The 23,551-nt window shown below is 34.5% G+C and overlaps 2 protein-coding genes across 2 annotated transcripts; one reads left to right on the plus strand and one right to left on the minus strand.

Annotated features, from left to right (window-relative positions):
• Positions 1-8,286: 8,286 nt before the first annotated feature.
• Positions 8,287-17,927, plus strand: Cpr17 (cuticular protein 17). The gene is made up of 2 exons (XM_078197055.1): positions 8,287-8,725; positions 14,728-17,927. The coding sequence occupies exons 1-2, from the start codon at positions 8,714-8,716 to the stop codon at positions 15,190-15,192; spliced, it is 477 nt and encodes a 158-aa protein (XP_078053181.1). The 5' UTR covers positions 8,287-8,713; the 3' UTR covers positions 15,193-17,927.
• A 2,141-nt stretch (positions 17,928-20,068) lies between these two features.
• On the minus strand, positions 20,069-22,502 carry Cpr18 (cuticular protein 18). Its single transcript, XM_078197639.1, has 2 exons — positions 22,491-22,502; positions 20,069-20,434 (listed from the first exon to the last, which is right to left on the minus strand). Exons 1-2 carry the CDS (start codon positions 22,500-22,502, stop codon positions 20,069-20,071), a joined length of 378 nt encoding a protein of 125 aa, XP_078053765.1.
• Between the last annotated feature and the right edge of the window lie 1,049 nt (positions 22,503-23,551).

The raw sequence follows: 23,551 nt of genomic DNA on the forward strand, positions 1-23,551 counted from the left end.
TTTTTCTTATTTTTTTTTAGCTAGTATTTTACGTCGCATCAACTACGCTATTAAAATAATTATATATAATTATAGTTGACCTTCTCAACTACTTCACGTTGTTCTCATTAGATTGCAGAATTTTTATAAATAGTTATGAATGTTTTTGAATATTTATGAAATCAGCCTGTGTTTTAAAAGTTCGAAAGCATTGATGCTATAACAATTATTACTTGGAACTGTACTTTATATTTGGATGGTTTAAAACCATTCAATTGTGTCAAATTTACCGAATTTACCTCAGTTCATTACGTTAGGTAAAGACTCGGTTTAATTTCAAAACTATTGTCATTCGTTGCTCCTGAATACTGACAACAGTTGCTGACGCTGTAGAATCATACCCCTAAGTCAGATAACCCAATCTACTGAGGCGTCGAACGTGTAGCAGTAGAAACGGTCGATTTAAACAGACGTAATCCACTGTAAGGGGATTGTTGGAAAACTGTCAGACGACGATTTTGAAGAAACTTTGCCAGCTTGCAAAACAGTACAAAATAAATAGACAAATTGTTTACATTTGTATTGCATTCTTCTGAGTAGTATTATTTCCCATAAATGTAGAGTTATATTTCATGAAATAAAAAGCTAATATGTGCAGCTTTAACTAACGTAAACTTATCTGAAGGGCAAAGTTAATTTATAAGGTAATATTATTATAATAAATAATTTTGAATTGGTAAATAATAATAATTTTCATTTTATTATTTGCGGACATTATTAGATTGTATTATTATTTAAGAATAATGAGAATGACTTAATGTATTTCTCATTTATGAAGTGATTCTAATTGTTTATTCTAATAGTTACGGTGATGAAAACGTGAATTATTACAGACAAATAGTTTATATTGTTACGATGGAAGCCGTCGATTGTGAAGATCGAGAGAAATTGGCCGTCGGATCGATATGGTGGTTTCCGGCCAACGAAGTTGTTTGATGAGAATCGAGACGCGAGATTCTCTCGAGCTGTCAAAGCGAGAGGACGCATATAAATAATACTCTTAGATCTAGACATATTGTTATTGTACAGCTAAGCTTATAAGAGTTGTATATTGTGTTAATTGTGAATAAAGTGTTAAGAATGAGTTCACCGGCGAGGCGAGGCCGAACCCTTCGCAACAATATTATATATTTAAAGAGAAAAAGAGACTTAAAAATTTACTTTATTTCCATTTTTCATTATTATTTTATATCGTTATTAGCACCCTACGTTATTTGTTATTTATTGAAATGTTTTTTTTTAATTTATATTACGTCATATAGATCTATAAACATTAGTTGGAGATATCAGTTAAGATTATAACATAGCTCGTACTACACACCGTTAATTCGAATGATAATTGTAATCGACTATGTGATCGTCAAATTAAAGAAAAATCAAATTTTACAGCAAATACGGTATGTCATATCATACATGATTGGATTTAACAAAACATAACAGTAGAGATAAATATTATTTGCGGCGAGTCCAATTATGACCCTAAAATTGAGAAAAATGTTTGTTTCGATTTACATTTAAATTTATTTATCGGTATAATATAGTAAATAAAATTCAACATATTGTGTTTACATTGCCGCTTTCACCCATAAATTCATAATTTCAACAATCAGATTAAATTGTACACAAACCATGATAAAATCGTACATTTTACAATATCGAAAACTGAAAACTGGTAAATTTTTATCTGACTTACTGCAGCGAAATCATTCTCAATGCGATCACTGAACTGTGGTTTTCATGCATTTATGGCAAATTTGAGTAGATCTAATAAAATCGTAAAAGATTAAAAGAATTAAAAATGATCAATTTCGAGTTGATGAAAATTATTACTGAAAACAAGAACTCGTCATTTAGTTTCCATTTCTTTCAATTGATGCATACACAAGTGCAGAAAATTATTTTCTGCATTAGAAGTAATTGATTTTGTGACAAGTATCTATCGATTCTTACAGTTCAACGGAATTATATATTTTGCGAACAGAACGTTGTTGCGTGTGCAATAAAACGGACGATTATCAGCGTAAAATAAAGTTTCCTGACGTCTTCGTAGATCATTGTATCTGCGAGGCAGTCGCCAGAGACGCCCTTTCCATCGAGAACCTTCCTTTCTGAAATGTAAATATTAACTTGCATATATTAGGTAGCGCTTAATGCAATCGCGCGAGTGTAACTTGTCGCGCGAGTGTAACTTGTCGCGCGTACTTGTGTACACACTTAGTACATCGGTAGGATCACTGGGCCAAGGACTCGCGTTTCTAGAGTTCAATTCCCACCGAGCAATGGATAACGGTCGTTCGAGACACCGGTGTCATTATCCTCGGATAAATAACAAGTACGATCGAGTGTAACCTTTCCTAATAGTTGTGGCTTGGTCTCGTCGTGTTCTCAGAGCAACTCGGCAGCGCTCACGTTTGCAAGCAGCCAATAATTTCCGGACAGATAAGACCACGGATCAGGGTTCGTCGAGTTTTAGAAACCGGTTTATTTGGATCAATTTGTAAAACACGGTGTATATTGGAACTAAAAAAACCGGTTTTAAATACTAGAATTGATATGTAAAAATTAATTATTTCAATAAGATTTGACAGGCGTATTGCAATCGAATTAATATTGACATGCAGTTTCATAAACATATTATTTTATGCTGGCTTATGTAGCAGTATGGGGATTGATTGATTACAATTGAATATTTTAGGCTTTTTTAAATCGCAGTACATGGGAAAAATATTAGATGAAATACGACATAGTTTTTGCACGGATTTTTATTTTATATCGTGCAGAGTCCAGTTTTTGGTATTTTTGTTGTTTCATAAATATTGGATGGAATGTAAAACTATATGGATTTTAGTCATACAGATAGTTAATTTAGTTTCGCATACAGGATATTTCACGTACATGTAGTGATATACAGGCTGTTTCGAAATTATACATACTCCGGGAAATGGGGGGTTCCTAAGGCCATTTGAAGTAATCTTTCCCTTTGCCGAAATGCAATCCGCGGCATTTGTTAACGAGTTATTAATGAATAAACCCGCTCCCGAAGCGCGACGGAAGGAGAGAGGGCTGCGCTCCGACTTTGAGCCGCGTTCAAAGTAACGAACAAGGATTTCATGAATTTCCTATTAATTTCAAAATTTTCACAAATATCATTAATGAAAAACTCACCCATTCAGTTGTAGATGTTGTAATCCACGTACGTAAAACGGCACAGATTACGCTAACGTTCACTTTCACAGCACTATTATTCCACACTGATCACGAATTATTCAACAATTGACACATGTCCGAAGTTTCCAGCGTTATTTTGTGTGACCCTGAAAAGTACCAGCCGATTAAATTCAAATTCGGTGCTCAAAATGATCAGCAGTGTCGGTCATCATACATTGGAAGAGGTCGATGCGTTATCCTTCAAACATGATGAGGAAAATGCAATCCGCGATTTCGTTTACGAGTTCAAACAGTGGCAACGGTTTCGGGTCGTGTTCGAACCACTGAAACAAGTCGCAGAGCGCGAACTTGCTAAATTTGTTTAAGAATTGTGAAGAATATCATTAATATAAAATTATTAATATAAAAGAAAACGCGGCAACACCCTGTATAGTACATATAGAAGTACATTTATAGATAATAAAAATCAGAATTTATTTCTTAAATTAAACTGACAGATGAACTACTGAATTCTGTAATATGACATACGCAGTTGTACAAAATTAAAGAACAAATATTTATCGATTTTAATTTTAAAATTTAATTTTCTTTCGAAATACAATACTTTCACTAAAATGTGTACAGTGGAGACTGTTTTATTTTCTTACAAGGAAGATGTTGCTGGCTTTAGTGTACATAAGTTTGGTTTAAGTCTAAGTAATAGCGTATAGTGCATGTAATAAATTAAGTATTAGGAAAGCCGATCCGATGGAAGGGTTTACGATGGGTTCTCACTTAGCTTTTCCATCGTGTTTACAACCTAACTAAATATCGCAAGGAACACAGCAATAAGGAATCATGATCGCAACCATAAATCGGTAGTGATTTGGATCTAAAGGCTAGCAGCATTAGACCGAGATGAACAAAAATTCTTACAATTCTCATGGCAACCTTTCTTATCTTTTTCATCAAATTTATTCCGAGGTCTGAAGGTCGTCAAGAAACCAAGTCATCAAACCAGGTGGAAAGTGGAATTTACATGTGGTGATGAAAATTAATATTCAGTCGTGTTTTAAAACATGCTTTTTATTTGGGAAAATTGTAAAAAAATATCTGTTACTCATACAATACTCATACAATATTTTACGTTGTATGATAATTTTAAATTTTCAACTCAAGCTCACATGAAAAAGCAAATTTTGAGTATCTTTCTGTGATTTTGACAGATCAAAAAATGAGCTGAATGCGTCATCCAGTAAACTAATCTTTTTAAATTCTCATAAAATTCAAGTCGTTTAATCTAAGGTCGCAAAAGTTATTTGCCGTGAAAGGATGTCTGGATATTAGTGGAAGTTTCTATATACGATTATGTTCGTCTCGAATGTCCTTACACAAGAAATGAACGAAGATGAGGACGATCAGTGCGGCATTGGTGAAGGTCACTATTAACCATGGAGAAAGTCTATCTGCTACCTAGGCCATAGCAATCTTCTCTGCTCAATACATTGTAATTTTAATAAGTCACGTAGTTATCTCATAACGGTGATAGTTCAGTCCTTCCCGCGTGGAACTTCGAGGTTCGTTCGCATTTGACTTTCAAACCCACGTCAATATTTCTGTAATCTTCTGCACGCATTCATTTTCACGGTTTCAATGAAACGATCGCTAAATGTATATAGGGGCGTTCCTGGAAATGTTGGCGTAAAATTAACTTTGTTGAAAAGTTCAACGTCAAATCTCTCTGCCAATTGTTTCAAAAGAATCCTTAATGGTAGGTATGGCGGATGAATTATCTCACTAGTCACAATTTACAACATCGTAGTGGTAACCATATTTAAGTAACTATCTATAGTGGTAACTATAGTTCCTTGAATATAAGTACAGATTCAGTGCACAAGCGACCTTTTTCTTTCGACAAAGACACGCTTGAGGCATTAAGAATGAATAATAGTTAAGTTATCGTTTCCTAATTTTGATAAACATTACTAAAACACGGACATTTTTGAACGTTTAACAGATATTTAAAGCAATGCCTCAAGTTGTCTTATTTCATATTTAATTAAAAATCGAAGTACATTATTTGAAACGATCAGATATCGATTAATATTATTTATAAAGTAAAAGGTATGACATTTTACAAGCAAAATGAAATGTCTGCTTAGTCATGGCTGTGTTTCTGAGCATTTATGCAAGTGTTTCATTAATGCACGGATATTAAAGTTAATTGGACACGCGTTTACTTTTAGTAAGAATTTTATTGGATTATAAAGAGAATGGAATGGTACTTAACGCTATTTCTGAAGTTTTAGATGGGCAGAATATAAAAGTGTTAAATTCTTAGTCCATTAATTACTTCGACGTATCATAGTACATAATAAGCAGTATTTTCGCCTACGGAAGAGAGAAACCATGTTAACACGTTGCACGCCAAAATTTTCGCTATCGGGCTAATATCATGATACAATACATTTGTTTAACGTTCCACTACACGAAATACGGCGCCTAAGAGTTGGTTTGCATATTCATTACCTGCGCGTGTTTATATGCAAAATATTCTATATGATATTATTTGTAAATGAAGTTTCTTTAACCTACTTTCTCGTCTTAAAAAATTTGTTTGTCGCTATATATTCCGACGTTCGTATTGAAAAATCAATTCGTGGAATAAATCTATGTATAAAAAAGTGTTCGAATGAAAACCGTTTTTTATTTTAAAGAACTTCATATTTGTTACTCTCAGTTACAGACAGTTTATATAAATCTTTTTTTTAATGTTTCATGTCATATGTAGAACGTATTTTTTGAATTCTTGAATTTTTTAAACAATTAATAATAATGGAAAAGAAGATATTATATTACTATAGTTTACATCAAATGTTTACGACCTATTTCCAAAGTTCCACGTGAATGGGTAAACGATCGTATTCGTAACATAATTTAATATTCACTTATTCTGGCCCTCCTGTGGTTCAATGTCGAGTCAAATTATACAAGTGTTGCAACATCGAAATTGAAATTAAAATTTCATCTCTCAAAAATCTAAACTTGGTTAATTTTGTCTAATCAATGATTCACGATCAATAAAAATTGTTAACATTTCAAAAGATGAAGACCGTACTTGCTCAGATTATCTCGGTTAACAGTTTTGCAATATATTTATTAATCACAAATAATAACACATTTCTGATTTCCGTTTTATGCAAACAAGTTAATGTCCAAGCTCAAACATTTAGTCATTTGTAATAAGAATGAACATGCATTGAATAAATCTTCGATGCCAGGATAAGTAAGAAAAATAATTCGAATAAGGAAATTATGAAGATTTGACTGAACATACAAAACGTGTGATCATGCACGATTACTGTTCAAAGTGATATAATACGTTATCTAATACTTTTTTATTGCTTCCCGTCCTTTCTGCCATTCCGATGGATTGATTCGAATGTATCTACTCGTCGTTAGAAAATTAACGAATTCCATGCTACGAAATGGCCATCCAAGGAAGCTCGTATCTTCGAAACGCGAGGCTTCCCTGTCATTTTCCGCGTCAGGAGAACGATCATTTTCTTTTGCAACTATATTAGGCGATTCTCGGCAAATGTCTTTCACTGATGATTTATTACAATATACAACATAAGAAGTGCCTGATGCACTACGTTGACGACTATATATCTTTAAAAATTTCGAAACAAGAAAATAATGGAGATATTTATGATTTTCAAGTCAATATTAGACAGTAAGTTTAAATGATTGATTAATCAATTGGAGAAATCAATGTTCTGACCAAAACAAAGATTTGAATTATTACAACTAATATATATAATTTCTACTTCAAATAAAACATGTTTGTGATTGACTTAAATGTTTTTTGCTAATACGTGCATTTTATGTTAGCAAACACGAAAACGTACACAAAGAACGATCATCTCCCTGCTAATGTATAATTATTTTTTAAAACTCTTCTTCCTAGTCTACAACACAACTTAGTTTTATATATAGTACAGCGTTCATTGACAACAATTTGATACGGTGACACTGTGTATTAATGTCAAAGTGGCATTTTTTAAAATTAATATTTCCTTTTATTATTGTAAAATGATCTTGTAAAATACATGAACGAAAACACTTTTTTTTTATTTATTAAAGGAGGAGTCCAAATAATTCTGTTCACTTTTTTCCTTTATATTTCAACAAAGACGTGATTTGTGCGTAAAATTTTTATTTCAATAATTTTTTAAAATCGTCTATTATTATTGTTTTTGCATCTTTTAAAGATAGGATTTAGGTTTATATCTCTATTTTATGTTTTGTTCTAGTACGAAGGAAAAAATGCTAGAATGCGCGCCAATCAACACCGTCGATCGGGAAGTTCGCGGAGAACAAGATTTATTACTTCAGTGAACGTCGATAAAATGCAACGAAAAATACATTTATCTGTCTTGAAATATCAAGGTAATATGTTATAAAAAATTGCCAAAAATCATTCCTATTTAAACGGTTTATTTGAGGCTCTCACCATAATTCCTACAAAATTTCACAGCGGTACAATGATTATTATTTCTATTCGACTTTGTATAGCAAAACCACAATGTTTGCAAAAATGTGAAAGATCTTCCAAGTGCTTAGGGTTAAAACAACCTCGATATTTCCTTCCCGTAGTCGATTACACAGTAAAATTAGTCGAGCTTCTATCAATTGCATCTGCTTCGCAAAGAAACCCGTCTTTTTCGTTACTTCATTTATCGGGACAGCGTGGGAATCGAAGTTTATAAATGGTTGACCAGGACGATTCATGAAATATCGATCGCCTCGCCCACCAAAGGACCATTATCCGCGCGACGATCGTCTCGACGATCCTTGCATTATCCAGGCTCGCCGAAAAGGAGACGATACACCGCTACCCACATGGTAATGTCGCAAGCTGAAACAACGGAGGGGGAAGAAGGGGGGAGGGGAGAGGGGGAGGTAGAAGGGGGTTACGTAAGTTCGCGATGCTGGACCTCGCTCGTAAAAAGCAGCGGCACGTCTTCGGGATCGTCGTACGGTGAAATTGCGTTAAAAAGCCCGCGTTCGACGGGGCCCCCGATCGTTTCTGTTGCTTTTGTTTTCACATTTTTTTCTGTGTCGTCGGGGGTGTGTGGATTGGTTCGCGGTTAGAACTGCTCTAGAGGGAGACGAGGCAGAGTCCCGAAATAAACTTTCTCGGGTTATGTAAAGAGGCTCCGCGACTCGCTTGTGCAGAAGACTCGGCGGTATAAAGGTCGGCTGTGCCCCCAACAGTCCAAGAGTTGCTCACGAACTTCACGCCGGCAACCATCGCATCGGTGGCACACACCGACGCTCTATATGCGACATCGTCTTTTTATCCTGACGGGGACGCAAACTTTATATCGCTCCATCGTTCGCGCACCGGCGTTTCGCACTTTCTCGTGAGAGCGTCGTCCTGTCGCATCGTCGCACAACCGTCGTCGCCGTCGCCGTCGCCGTCGCAGTCACAGCCGCGTGTACCCCATCGTGTTTCGACAACATGCGTTCTCTGGTAAGTGTGTCTCTTCTTTTGCCTCTGTCCGCCGCTCTTCGCTCTTTCCTGTTACGCCCTCGACTTACTTCTTCCTCGCGTTAACTTGTCTCCGTCTACGGCGGGGTGGACCCTGGAGGGGCCGGCGGCAACTAATTTTTCAGGGGAATCGCGATTTGCTCAACTCTTAGCACCGTTCGTGTTGCAAAAGAGTCGTGTTGCATGGAATTGCGGGTTTCTCGCCAGTTCCGAAGAGATTGGTAAACTACGGGTCTTTGAGTAAACGAACGATTGTCTCTATTGATTTTAAAGAGCAGAGGCTAAATTTGTTTTTCCATCGATCGCTTCGATAAGTCGAATACTCGGAAATCCTTTTAAACTTTTCGAGATTTCAAATAATATCTAGTCACTTTCGTCGTTGAAGCGTAAAATTCGCAGTCTAGTGATTAATATATTTTATCGATTTGTCGGAAATTGAATAGACGAAATGATTATATTCGTGTGAAGGAAATCATATTTTGTGCTCTTTGAATGATCCGAAGTTTTTCAAACTAGCACTGAGCGATTCTTAAGTATCAGATTTTAAAATTTGTCAGAACATAATATATAAAATCTTTCAAATGTAACAAATAATCGTCAATCAAAGAATAGCAGCAGGACAAATCCACAGTGAAATGTGGAATGAATTTCAATTGCAATTTCGAGCTATTAATAATACTTTGACATGTTTCGTGCACAATAGCAAATTCGGTAATTACAATAAAGTTTAATGAAAGTTTAATTAACACATTAACTAGTACATCAGTACCCGTAAGAGGCGCATAAAATAAAATGAAAACAATCCGTTTAATACCATAAGAATAGACAAAATTTACTATAACAATTATTTATGTAACTTCTTTACACTTTATAAGATCTAACACAGTGTGGTTTATTTAACAGATCGTGATCAAAATTAATTTTCATTATATGAATTTTATATTACTGACATAATGCGTTGCTCAAAATGTTTATAGAACCGAAACTAGAAATTCACATTCCAAAAATACTAGTAGAACTCAATTTATTCGAGTATGTAGAACAATGAAAATGAATTTTTAAATCCAATCAGATGTTAATATAATCCTCACGCGAGCGACGTGACATTTAACGACAGTTTGAATGTTTGAGAGAAGCAGGGTCTTTGTAGTTTCGTGCTTTTATGTTTCTCGTTTTACGCTTTGTTTTAACGTAGGAGTGAAAAGTAGGGTTGCTCCGTTAATTAGCTGTGGTTCGCCGGTGACCTGTGTGGTAGGGAACGAACTAATCAGTTTCACTGGGACGCTGTTCGTTTCTGGGTAATGAATTTTCTGACAGAGGAAGAGGTTCACCCAGGTCAGTGTCATTAACTTCGAAATTTGATTCGTTTCACTGATTACTCGACTGAAGATCATTGAAAGAGGATACTTCGTTGAAATATGTTGTGAAATTGAAAAAGCTTTTACCTTGTCGTTTAAACGAAATATATATTAAACGTTTATCGAACGTTGTTGCAAAAGTCACTTTAATAAGTAAGATATTTAATATTTAATATCTAACATTTATATTTTATATTTAAGAAAGGTACATATTTATCAATCAGTATGAAGGCATATTTTTTTGGGAAATAAGTTCCAATTTCTCGATAAACATTTTGACATCATTAACACGCTGTATCATTATGTCAAATTTCAAACTGTTATCTCTTATTTCGCAATCGTATTTTAATACATTGAGGTTAATGGAGTATAATTTAATACATTCAAATTACACATATCGAAAGTGCAAAAGTATTAAAAGCCACACAGGATTCATTTCACGAATATAGCTGTTTTATTTGTTGTCGAACGATCACCTCTATTTCAATTTATTTAATAAATTTCGTTCTTGGACAAATAGGTTTATTACCTTGCCGATTATACGCTATTACATATACGCATTATTACTCGCTGGTATGTCCACTCCTCCTTGACAATATGGCAGAATATTCAACGCGAAAGATTTATTAAGAATATAAACTTCGAGGATACAATTGTTAACTCGTTAGGCGCGCGTCCACAATATAAAAATGTAAACGTTTGTTCTAACATGCGGCAAGAGTGACGTCACAGTCACATCAGAAACGCATTAAGTACCCTCATCATGGTTATGAGTTTGTTTATTATTCGACCTCTTCTAATTGTAGACTTTCACGAGCGCAGAGGGTACACAAAGCGAGCTGTAAAACTTCATCATGGTTTAACGCGTTTCTGTAAATGCTTCGATCGAGTCATGTAATCGGTTTCCGAGAGGATCGAAAGTCCTTATTTGTTTCGCAATACGATGCACCACAACGTTACGGTACAAATCAAGACTTCAATTATATAAATTGTAATTGAAAAGCCCGGTTTAAGAAGCGGAGTCCTTGTTTGCTTAACAGATTTTATGGGGTCCGTGAAACGTAATCAAAATGCCTTGATAGTTTCACGAGCATCGGCGTTACGCTCGATTCTCGATCCTTTTACCGGCAACGTTTGCAACGAGAATTCTGAACTACCTACTCACACAACTGTCTTGCCCTGACCTTTTAAGGGGAAAGGTATCTCAACGGATTTACAGGTCGAACATGACGAAGATTAAAGCTCCGGTGTACCGACTTTTATTCCAACACGGTCTAGCTACGCCTTCGTCGGGGATTGATACATTACGTACACCCATAGATCCAACCTTTCTCGGATCAAAGTGCTTCAGACAAAGGCCACTAGTTTCATCAATATCAGCGAATGTTGAAAAGTGTGCAACTGGTGGGAAATAAATGACCGCTTACGTGTTTCGGTTACCGATACCCATTGAATCAATCTTTATAAATACTACGGAAACGGGTTTTAAATAATAACAATCTCATTTTTCTCGTCTAATCTAAATAGGTTGCGATTAGGAAACCAATTATTTATTTCTCTTATCGTTTACATTTCATCGTATTTTACACGTTCGCGCGTGTTCTTTACAATGTAAAATCGACAGTTTCAGTTGTAAATTTTACAATTATAAATTCGAAGAATTACAAAACACTTAGTGTCATTAACATATTTAAAAATTAATATTAAATCATATACGGAATTTACAATATACAAAACATTACATTTACAATGCAATATGGACAGCACAATTTAGGGGATAAGTAAAACAATCATGCGCCATTTATTTTTGTTGATTCGTTTAAAAAGGTACATATTATGAATATGTAAATATTGTAAATGGAAAATTTAATACTACATTTCTGGCAAAGCCCTTGGTAAGCAGCGACAATCGGCGAACGAGGAATACTAATTGTTAATGTTCATGGAATCTCATTGACTACACGTGTCGAAGAGAATTTGTAGTTTCTCCATTATGGGCTTCGTTGTTTGTTAGTCATTACGTTAGAAGAAACAGTTTTCGTAATAAACACTAGAACCGTCGTTAACAAGATATTTACATTTAGAAGACATCTATAAGCTTGCGACATGTTGTACTTTCGAGATTATGCCCGTTCTACCATACGTTCGTATTTCTGGGATTATTGACTCACAAATTAAGCGGTTACATATGTTGAGAGTATCGGTTCCTGAACAGACATCCATTAAGACACTTGGGATTGCCTGAGAAGTTTCAGTATTCCCACAGCAGTGTCGCCTTTGATTTTTAAATAGAAAAGATTAGCTGGTGGAACAGCTAATATAGTAAAACTGGTAGACTTCTAGCAATTCTATGCGTACAAATAGAGGTATATTAAATGTACAGGTATTTTGGACACGTTTACCATTCTTTGGAAAAATAATTGCAATGCTACTAATAGCATTAACAATAAATTGCAAATTGGGTTCAACCTAGAATAAATCAATGTAGAGATTCCCATATTTACTTAACAAATATTAAATATTCTAAGTAAACAGTTGTCCATTCTAGCTTTCTCATCTGAGATTATAATGAAAAATCAATGCGTAGTAAATTGTTTATTTCAGAGTAGAGAACTAAGATAGGGTTTGAATCTTTGAAATTCGGATGAAAAACTTGTGTTCGTTTTTGTTGATTAATAACACGATTTATATAGATTATCAGGTTGTGTCAGATTTTTATTGATAATCTACACATAATATTACATAAAGTGTGTAAATTGTGCGAGTTGTCTTCAAGTGCATGTTATTATTGTAATGAATTTTATGCTAAACCATTCTGCTAGCGCTTCATTCTCTCTCTCTCTCTCTCTCTCTCTCTCTCTTTTCACTGAACGGAGAAATATTCGTCTAGGGTGAAAGTGTTTTCAAATATTCACAAATAAATTTGCTTTTCTCAAATATTTACATATTACATATTATTACATTTACATATTACTTTAAATGTTTTGCACAATCTATGCGCAAGTTGATGTTAACGATGGAATAAAATTAAGTCGATAATTGTAGTTTGTTATTGAATTTAGGAATGATATTGCTACTACACTGCTTTTCAAATTCAACATTAATTTTCAGCAGTAAGTTTCTCGAAGCTTTTGTTCTCCAAGTACTATGAATCACCTTTATAGTTTTTATCGGTAGTATACATAGATACGGAATAGTATATGAATCAATAAATGTGCCAGGACATTTACTAGCCATGTTCGTGGCATTGGAAATGAATTAGATAGTGATTTTACGGTTTGGTAAAATCGTAAACTTCACGTTGGAACGCGAATATATCTTCCGGTAATCGGTAACAAGCGATAAATGAACATCCATGAAATCTCAAACGTCCACCGGTGAATACTTCTCTGTATCAGTTGGACCATTCCATCAACTTTCTTCGATTGACCATTATACACGCGTGATGCAACGAGTGTCTGCATCAATCATCGGTCTCCTTCTTACCCGCTGGTGATACGTGTGGGTTTAACCGCTTGCTACCAAGTTCTGTGACCAGTTTCCTTTCGAAACAGCATCGATACATGAAAATCTAACGATTCGTCGTTAAACGAATCTTGTAATAATTTCACCGTGTACAGCTCCGAGTATCTTCGAAAACGTGCTTAAATTGTAAACAGAGAACGATGCTTCATGAAATTTTCCAAGTTGTGCTTTTACATTCAATATGATGCCATGAAATTTTTTCAACTTAGTTTTCGATGTATTTTTTGAACAGTGTTCATAGTCAATTTTTTTTGTAACCAAGCAAAAACAAGAATCAAAAGCAATTTACGGAAAATAATTGCGCGTTAAGAGGTTAAATTGCTTATCAATTATAATTAGATAGGTTTTTCAGAAATAATTTTGTTTAATTTCGTAGAACTATTTTGTTGTGAAACTAACTGAAATGTCATCTATTAAATTGTAAACGTAAATAATATTTAAATGGTATTTCGAAGATTATTGACTTGCATTAATTTCGTTCTCGTAGGCCCCTGTTTCATTACTAGACCGCAGATTTTTATGCAAGTTTCTAAAATAAAAATTAAACGCATACATTAACAAAAACAAATTGTATTATTATTCCACGTTTATCGTAAAGAATTTTGTTGATGGAAAAATTCCTTTCCTGTTTCAGACTTCCATAAAAGAATTCTGATAACAATGAGAATTTGCATAAAGATTCATAGCTCATTCATCACCAGCTGTGATGCATTTCGTAAACGTAGAGTCACTAGAAACTGGTAAAAGTTGTTTTTTATGGATAGAAGCAAGTAACAGTAGGAGAGACTGATGACGGTCGTAATATTTTGCTTTTGAAACATGATTACAAAAAAACTATTGCATTTATGACAATTATTGTACAAACCTCTTACCTACTTGTCTAAAATCATTCAAATAGAGGGGTTTTGTATAGACAATTTGTAATAGACAATTTTTGGTGATTATATAGTGGTGAGACTAACATACAAGTACATAAAGAGAGAGACGAATATGTTATACAATAATATAATTGTTAATTATATGAATCAAAATTACGCGAAAATCACAAACAAATGCACACATATTTGGAATCGTCTGTTAACAGTAACGAATAATTTGCAGGTTTTGCTCGCGCTGGTCGCAGCGGCCCAGTGCCAGGAGTACTTCCGGCAGCCCGAGAAGATCGTGACCGAGAACAGGGATCTAGGCGACAACCGTGGCCACTATTCGTTTACGTACGAGACGGAAGGCGGTATTGTGCAAAGGGAGACCGGTAGTCGGAAGTACGCCGGCACGCCGGAAGAGACCCAGTTGATCCAAGGTTCCGTGCAGTACAACGCCCCGGACGGCACGCCGATCGCGATCAGCTGGACCGCCGACGAGTTCGGTACCCAAGTGGCCGGCACACACGTGCCGACACCGCCGCCGATACCACCGGCGATTCAAAGGGCCCTCGAATGGATCGCGAAACAACCCTCCACCCCGGAGCCGAAGGAAACCGGCAAAGACTCGCCGAGCCAACAAAACGCTGTACCGACGAACAACAACAGGCAGTTCAAATCGTTGCGACCGAATCAACGAAACTGAGCCGAGATCGTAGAAATTAACCCCTTGCTTCACGATTTAATCTTATTGTGACCGCGCGTGTTCAAGCTAGAGACTAAATTACTCGCGCGCTAGAACGATTCACGACCAGGGCACAAGGTAAATGTCCGCGTTAGTGTCCATGCTTTCATCGCCTATCGGATACACACCGCCGTCAGAAATATTTAGTACGCTTCGCGAGCCAGTCGGTGTAAGCTCTTGAGCATAAAAGCTGAGGTAATTAACAGTGAACGTACCGAGATCTAAAGTGATTGTATTCTCATAGAAGAATTATAAGACTGAATTCATTTAAATTACTTACAATTTTTTTGACAGCGTGTGTTTGAACGAGGAAACATATTAAACAATTTTCAATGGTTAAAATCGCGATTTTCATACTTGTAAAGTAAAAAATGTAGAATCATTTGAGCAGTGGTGGTACGTTCAGCGTTATGTTGTAAGAAGATATGTTTATTAATAGATGAAATACTGCTTTGTCAGCTGAAGGTTTTCATAATATAGAATTTATTCAACTGCGTGGAAAAATAGGGGCTTCGCTGATTGGCTTCTTAGCACTTGAAATAGGTATTTTAAATTAATGTATTTTGGCTCTTAATTCTTTGGGGCACGGTGGAATAAAAAATCTGCCACCTTTTTGATTTACGATAATGCATGGTGCGTTATTGCTGTGCTCATTCATGAATCCATGTGGCACGGTGGGACTATTTAAGTCCCATCTTATGACAACAAATTCAATTGAATTATTAATTTGTTATGCTTTTATATTATTTGATTCCTTAGTCAACAAAAATATATTAACCCTTAGCACTTGAGTGGCAATGAAAATCGTTATATCATTTCCAAAATAATTTTGACATTATTAAGGACCCTTCTATTTAAAAGATTGTTAAAAGCGTAACAGTTTCATGATTCACTAGACTCAATTTCATAAATTTTACTAAGTTATATAAAATGGAAATGCAGCTGGTTGAAATAGCTATTTTAGATCCAGGCTTAAAGTGGCCTGGAGTGCAAAGGGTTAAAACAAAACAAAATACCTGTGCCGCATGGGTGTATTTGTTCTCTGAAATCCTGTGTCTCAAAGAGTTAACTCACTTACTCCTGATTCTAGGTTGATCCTCACGATTAAAAACACATAGAACAATTTTAGGCTATGTTCCTTGAAAGAAAGTTACGCAGATATTAATGAGTGAACTGGGGATTTTTATGTTTCTATAGAAAGCTTCAGAAAGTATAAGAGAGCCTCCGAATATTGTTATTTTTCTGGATATTTTTCGCTTCATTACTAAAGCTATTAGATTTGGCAATCAAAACTTTTCCCTAATGTCTTCCATCCTTATACAGATTGATTTTGAAATTAAATCTTATTTTATAAAAGATATTCATTTAATAACGAAAAGACTATGTGTTTCATGTCATCATCAGCAAAAGGGAATCGATGCAGATAATGATTACAATTTTAATTATGAATGCATCTAAAAAATTTATTTTCAAATTTGACTGATTTTGAAACATCAATGCTGTTGGTTATTAATACCAGGTGATAATATTCGTATATTTGAATGCACATCATGAACAAGTGAATTCTTATTTAAAAGGACATTTACTTTACGTTTGGTTTTTACCTGCCAATTGCAAGAAATTACAGCAATACTTTTATGAAACAAAACATGTTATTACCTTTTATAAATACATATTTGTACATAAACTTTATATAATAATAGAATTAACAAAAATGTGATAGAAACGTAGGCCTTTGTAGTGCTTGCAGATACAATTTCGTTAACGATTCGTAATATAACGTAGCAAACGTCATAACAGAAAAATCATTTAGAATTTCCGGAAGGATGTTTACTTGAAAAGATGAATTATGGATCCTTATGCAATTTCTCACTGCCACTGTTATTTTTTAGAGTCTGAATTAAGAAAGAAGTTACCTTCTCTGATTAGAATTCTCATTGTAGGAAAATTAAACAGTAAACGTTATTGTTTGTTACTAACACAAATGCTATCTTGTATTTTCCATAGCTCGTGTCACAGATGCATAAATAACCATAGCCTAGTATCGACATTTTTATAATCCGAGTTCGTATCAAAATACTATAACAATTTAGGTATATATAAGAACAGCTACTATATTTTGTGCTCACGTTTCTTTCGATATAGTGTGTAGGGGCTTTCTAAACGCATAAAACATTGAACGTAGTACGTAGTAATGAATAAATAATTACGCTCGTCCGTAGTCAAGACTGAAAATAACTGCGGCTAAATAGAAATACGTTTGTTGTAAACGGACCATGTGTTTGTTTCTTTTGGCCTGCGCTATATACCTGCCACGAGTTTAACGCTATATTATAAGGCAAGGGGTTTAATAACACAAATATATTTTCAAATAAATTTGTATTCTTGTAGAAAATTTCATGGAGTCGAATCGAATCGCATTTATCAAAACATTGTCACGCGCTCCAGTTTCGATGTCGTTAGTGAATTTCGCTGGTGTCTTCGTCGGCTGATCAGTTGTGATCTCATGTATGAATGTAGAATCCTAATCAGATCCTACGAATCGCGTTCATTAATGTATCGAAGTACAGAAAACATGGAAAGGAATTCTTTCTTTTTTGTAGGCAATTGTGAAAGTACTTGAAAACAAACATTTCCATTTTGTATAGTGATATTTGTATTATACGATGTTCGAGGAACGATAAATAAATATGTTATCCGCATTGTATGTACGATTCCTAGGAAAAAAAATTCTTATACTAGAAATGAATAATTAATAATTTTGATAAAACGGAAATAGTCTATCAAGATACTGTACTATACTAATGTTCTCAAAATATTATACATGTTTCACTCGTTTTTGTGAGAAATGCGGTAATTACAATAGCATTGTTACTTCAAGCTTGCTACATATGAAAACGAAATTTGACAATAGTTTTAAATAAAAAGAAAATTTTAGTTTGTAAAAGCGGTTTGGACACTTGTAAATTAGCAGATAATACTGAGAGAGAGTTTTTATATTCCTTTTATACATCAATATGTAAAAAGATTTTTAATTATTTCGTTTATCGTTGGTTAACTTTCACTGGCATATAGCGGATTAAATTTTTTGAAACTGCTGCGGCAAGTCGTTTTCGGCAATAAGTTATTTTCGTCGAATACGTTAATTCATTGCTTTATGATTGATTTAGCGACGGCGCTAAGCGGAGTTAGTTTACAGTTAATAAATTATTAACAGGAAGAGAAAGTATCGATGGTGAGTCGAATAATTTGAACGGTTGATATCTCGAATTTGGTTAGCGATCAAAATATTTTCGCTGAGAAAAGTTTTACGGTACGGGAGGGTTTATTTTTTCACGAATGCAGCGATGCGTTTAAAAAATGCAAGTGCACTATTTTTTTAAACGGAACTTCATATTTTTTTCACACATCGATATTGCAGAATATTCCGCGTAGAAAAAAATGTGAAGCACGGAAGAAAACGATAAATTCGTGAGAGATTTCAAAGTTTTTGTTTGCTTTATTAATTAATCGAGGATTTTGGGAATTCATGAGAGAAATTAATATTGATAGACCAGTTAAGATCGTGGTACTGTATCCTTTTTACTTATCACATATTATCGACATAGTGTCATAAAAAACAGATCAGGAATAGCGGTAATATTTCTAGTAATATTTGCTGATGGTATTAAACAATATTTAAGAATTATTTTGAGAAAGGGATTTCTGTGTATGAAATTAATTAATATCTATGTTGCAAGGAAGATCGTCGCATGCTTCATATTACAAACGTTTCAAATTGCATAATTACTTTAAGTTTATGAAGTTTGTTATTACACCGTTTTAATATAATAAATTCCAACATGCGACGCTTTTCCTCACAACTTCAGAATTATCGATTCGTTCGCAATAAATTCTTGCTGGGTATAGATGAAGTTTGTTGCATCCATTTATTTATAATAACAAATTCTATTTATAAAATGTTTCCGTTATAAATAGTACAAAAACTTTTAAAAAGTACAGTCTTTCAAATCATAATTTTTTTTCTTGCCTAAATCGCAGAATTATATATTATATAGTATTGAATTATTTCATTTCACCGAGAACGAATAAAATATGACAGGCCGATATGGAATTTGTTTACGAAACTTGCTTATTGTTTACCGCTTTAATAATATTAATTAGATGAGAACAAAATAATATTGTCTTTAAAGTTGCACGATTTCGAGTTTCGCGTGTTGATTTTCGTTATAGTTTATATCCAAAATTCTCTATGAACGATGCTGTGCATCTAAGGATGATCACTTTTGATAAACAAATTCACTACTTATCAAAAAGCTTTAACTACTAATATCTATCATTAACTAGTACTAAATTAATACAACAATTTCAGTCTTAAAAATAAGATTCACTTAAATGTTCCGAATGAATTATTTGAGCGTTGACACAGACAAACTCTTACGTGTAAACGAAATTAATTGGAGCGGTCTATAATCTATACAAAAGAAGATTGATACAATGACCTAACTGCGCAGATGAATGACATGTATATAGAATAAAGAGTCGACAATTTTGGCAGCTATCACAGTAGGCGTTCAAATTTTTGATATCACGCATACAAAAAATAAATTGTCCTTACTCTGGTGTTTTTTTAAACTTTCAGCTACAATGCGACAAGCTCGACAATATTTTGTCTGTTTATAATATTTTTTTCATTAAATTAAGATTGGAAAGTTTTAATAATTTCCAGATTTGAGCAAATAATCTCGTAACCCACATACGGGTGACGTGGCAATCAAGGTGTTAAACGATTCAGTGATTTGTCGCGCGTTTATTCAGATCCACTTGTCCGACCTGTTCATTGACCGCCGATATTTTGCGCACGGTTCTGAATGGCCGCGTATTCGGAGATCTCAGGCGAAATGTGACTACCCACGGGTTGGAATCCATTCTCGTTAGCGATGTAGCTCACCTGGACGAGCTCGCCATTCGGTGCAGTATAGCTGTAGCTACCGCGGGCTTCGAGAGACTCCAAGTTGGTGCCGGGATATCGAAGGAAGGCGAACTCATCCGCTTGAATACCGTTTGCTGTTTGATACTTGTACGTGTAGCTTCCATCTGGAGCAGGACCCTCCCTGTCATGTTCTAGAATAGGAATCGGTGTCTCCGTTGGGAGCAGCGGAATAGCGGATGCTGTCGCAGCTACGGCGCATAAGACGATTACCTGCAAGATTCCCACCACATTTGAATGATAATCTAGTAAATCGATGTTTATGAAAGAGGGTCGGAGTGCTGGACAATTTGACTTCATTTGTCTATCGCTGTGAATTGTTGAAGTTACGGAGGTCTCTAGCCGAAACTCTTCCTAATGCGGGTAGTTTATATTTGAGAAATTTGCGAGGAAACTGTATTGACCTCTTGGATATATAGACAAAAAGGTTATGTACATAATATCTTCATTTTATTTTTTAGTACATAATATGTGCCCATAATTATGAAAGTGGTCTAAGTCAAAATAAAAAAAGAATGAGTTTATCAGTTGTTTTACATCACATTATTTTAAACTAAATTTATTCAATGTAATTTTTACGATATCGTCAAAAATGAACCCTTAGATGGTGGTTGCAATTTTAACATTATATGGGATTCATTTAGTGTTAATTATGAAAGTGGTCTAAGTAAAAAATTTAAAGATAATTATATAAACATAACTTGAAAACGCCGCGTGGCCTTCTTTTTTTTATTAAGCTACTTCCTTTATACATCACCACTAGACCAGTATCGGAAGAAAAATATAAAGATATTATGTGTTTACTACCATACATTCCTCCAGTTTTTCAGGAACATTTTAAAAATCTTAAAAGCTCGAAATGATAAAAATGCATTACTTTTTTAAAATCATTAATAAATGTGCATGAATTATTTCATTAAAGTTATTGTGTCAAATAAAACTCATAGTTGTTTATTGCTTTAAGTCATTTATAGGACATTCAGTTAATTTTGAAAATGGTCTAAGTCAATTCAAAGATCGCTTAACGTAAAAATATATTTTAATTTATGCAAATGCAGTTCGATAAATATCTCGAAACAAGAAATATATGACTTAGACGACTTTCATAAATATGGGCACATATATCATCATGTACATATTTCAGCGATTATGTTGTGTTTAGTTTTCGTCAACAAGTTCATCTAAATTTGTCTATAATGTTTGCTAAATACGTTTCACAAAAGGTGCATATAATGTGTAATAAACACGTTTCATAAAATGTCTCTGATGTATGAGAAATACGTTTCACAAAAATTTTAGTTACTAAGAGACAAGTGTACTCGCAACACAAATTATTGCTATATTACCATAACGAGTATAGTCGGCATACATAGCTAAAGGGTTAAACTATTTACTAAAGTATTATCAAAGCTTGTTTCTTCCTTTACCGAGCTTAATAAGTTCAGAATGTTATATCAATGTTCTAGACTTCTTTTCTCCTGTTTTAATTTTCTCATTTTTTTCATAGATGTAAACAAAATCACAATCGACTGATAAAAGAAGTCTTCTACTAATAGCTCAAAGGAAACATACAATCTTTAAATGCATATTGTTACAGAGATGCAACACAGTCACTTTCACTCTTGAAATATGCGTCACCACAAGTTTTCAGTCGATGCGTGATGCACTTCATTTTGTGGCGGTATTGAGGTGTTCCAACCTTTCCATTATAACAGAAGTGATTGAAAGCAGTTAGTTCAAGAAACTTCATCGAGAGAAAATTTTAAGAAAATTTAGAATTTTTCAAAATTGCGGTCCTTTCTTCGTATAGAATAAAAATATGTGAGCAAAAATATAATTCAAAGAGACAAAGTTATCTAAACAACCATCAAAGCGAACGATCGACAAAAGATAAAATTAAGTAGTTGTATTTGCCCCTCGGAATCAAGTAACTTCTGTATTTAACATTTTTCCCATTTTTCATTGAAAGCTTCTAAAGGATCAACCGAATTTATATTATTTAAATTGGTCACTCGTTCAAAAGAAGCTAAGTCACTGCACTGCAATAGAGATTCTATAACGGATCTGTATTTCGTGCTTATTAGTTCTCCGACATTTTCAGTCCAATATTCCTGATTTATCAAACGGCCCGAGCGGTTTGCATCTCGCAATTACGCAACACAGTGGCTCACTATAGGGCATAACGTGGATTCCCGATACTCGATGCCTATTAACCACCCGTGGAGAAGGTTTAGAGACATTCCACGCCTACGCTGTTTCTCGGACTCACCGGTCGGATCATGATGACGTCGTTCTCGGGCTTTCTTTTTGGCTTTTATGTTTAAAGGGAAACGTGGTTCCTTCCGTCAAGAGCCTCTCAGTGCACTGACTCGCAATATCGAGCACGGGATCCCTTTATATATCCATCAGCCGAATATTCGGGCGAATTTCGGACAAGGCGATGCCTTATTTAATCCCCTCCGTTTTCATTTTCCCCACTCCGCGTGCGTGAATGCCTTCAAATTTTACGGATGATCTGGACACGCGAAACGAGAATGATAAAACAGCGATCGATCGTCAATCCTGGTTGGCGAGGTCGTAACTACACCCGCGTATTAACTGCTTCTCTGTCACCTTCCATGGGATTGGGAGTCGATCAGAGAGAGAGAGAGAGAGAGAGAGAGAGACAGTCGAGAATGGACGATTAGGATTGAGTAACAATACTACTCGGACGCTGTTTAAACTACAATGACTTTGTGACACTTGAACAGCGGACCGTTTTTAAAAGAATGTAACCGAATATGCTTATGATCATTTGTAAATTTATTTATAAATTTTAATCATTATATGCGACAATATTTATATTTAGATTGCAAATAGAGTGTTAAAAATGGGCTAAATGAGTGGAATATTTTTGAGGCAAGGAACTGCATAAATTCACCAGGCAATGAGAAAATAAAAAAGATATTATATTTCTACGACTTTTTTATCTTTTACGACAAATTTAACTCTTTACAAATTAATGCTAAAAGTTTCATTGAAATTATTGTTATCAGCTACAAACAGTTCTAAATATGGAAAATTTCAGGTTTCCACAACTTTTGACCAATAACTATAATAAATCTAGATCATTTTAAAAAGATGGGTAAACATGATTTTCTTATTTGTTTTCCCATGTCAAGAGAATACAATTCCTGAAAACATTTTTTAATCATTATCTAGTAAACTATACAGTCAACCTACTAATTAAAAAAAAATTATTCTTACTCATTTCATCCGCGAGTGTAAGGAAAAAATTTAAATTTATACATTAAATGAGCTGTAGGGTATAGAGTTTACGCATCTACTAGA

Source organism: Augochlora pura, chromosome 3 (assembly GCF_028453695.1).
Source record: "Augochlora pura isolate Apur16 chromosome 3, APUR_v2.2.1, whole genome shotgun sequence".
Taxonomy (NCBI): Eukaryota; Metazoa; Arthropoda; class Insecta; order Hymenoptera; family Halictidae; genus Augochlora; species Augochlora pura.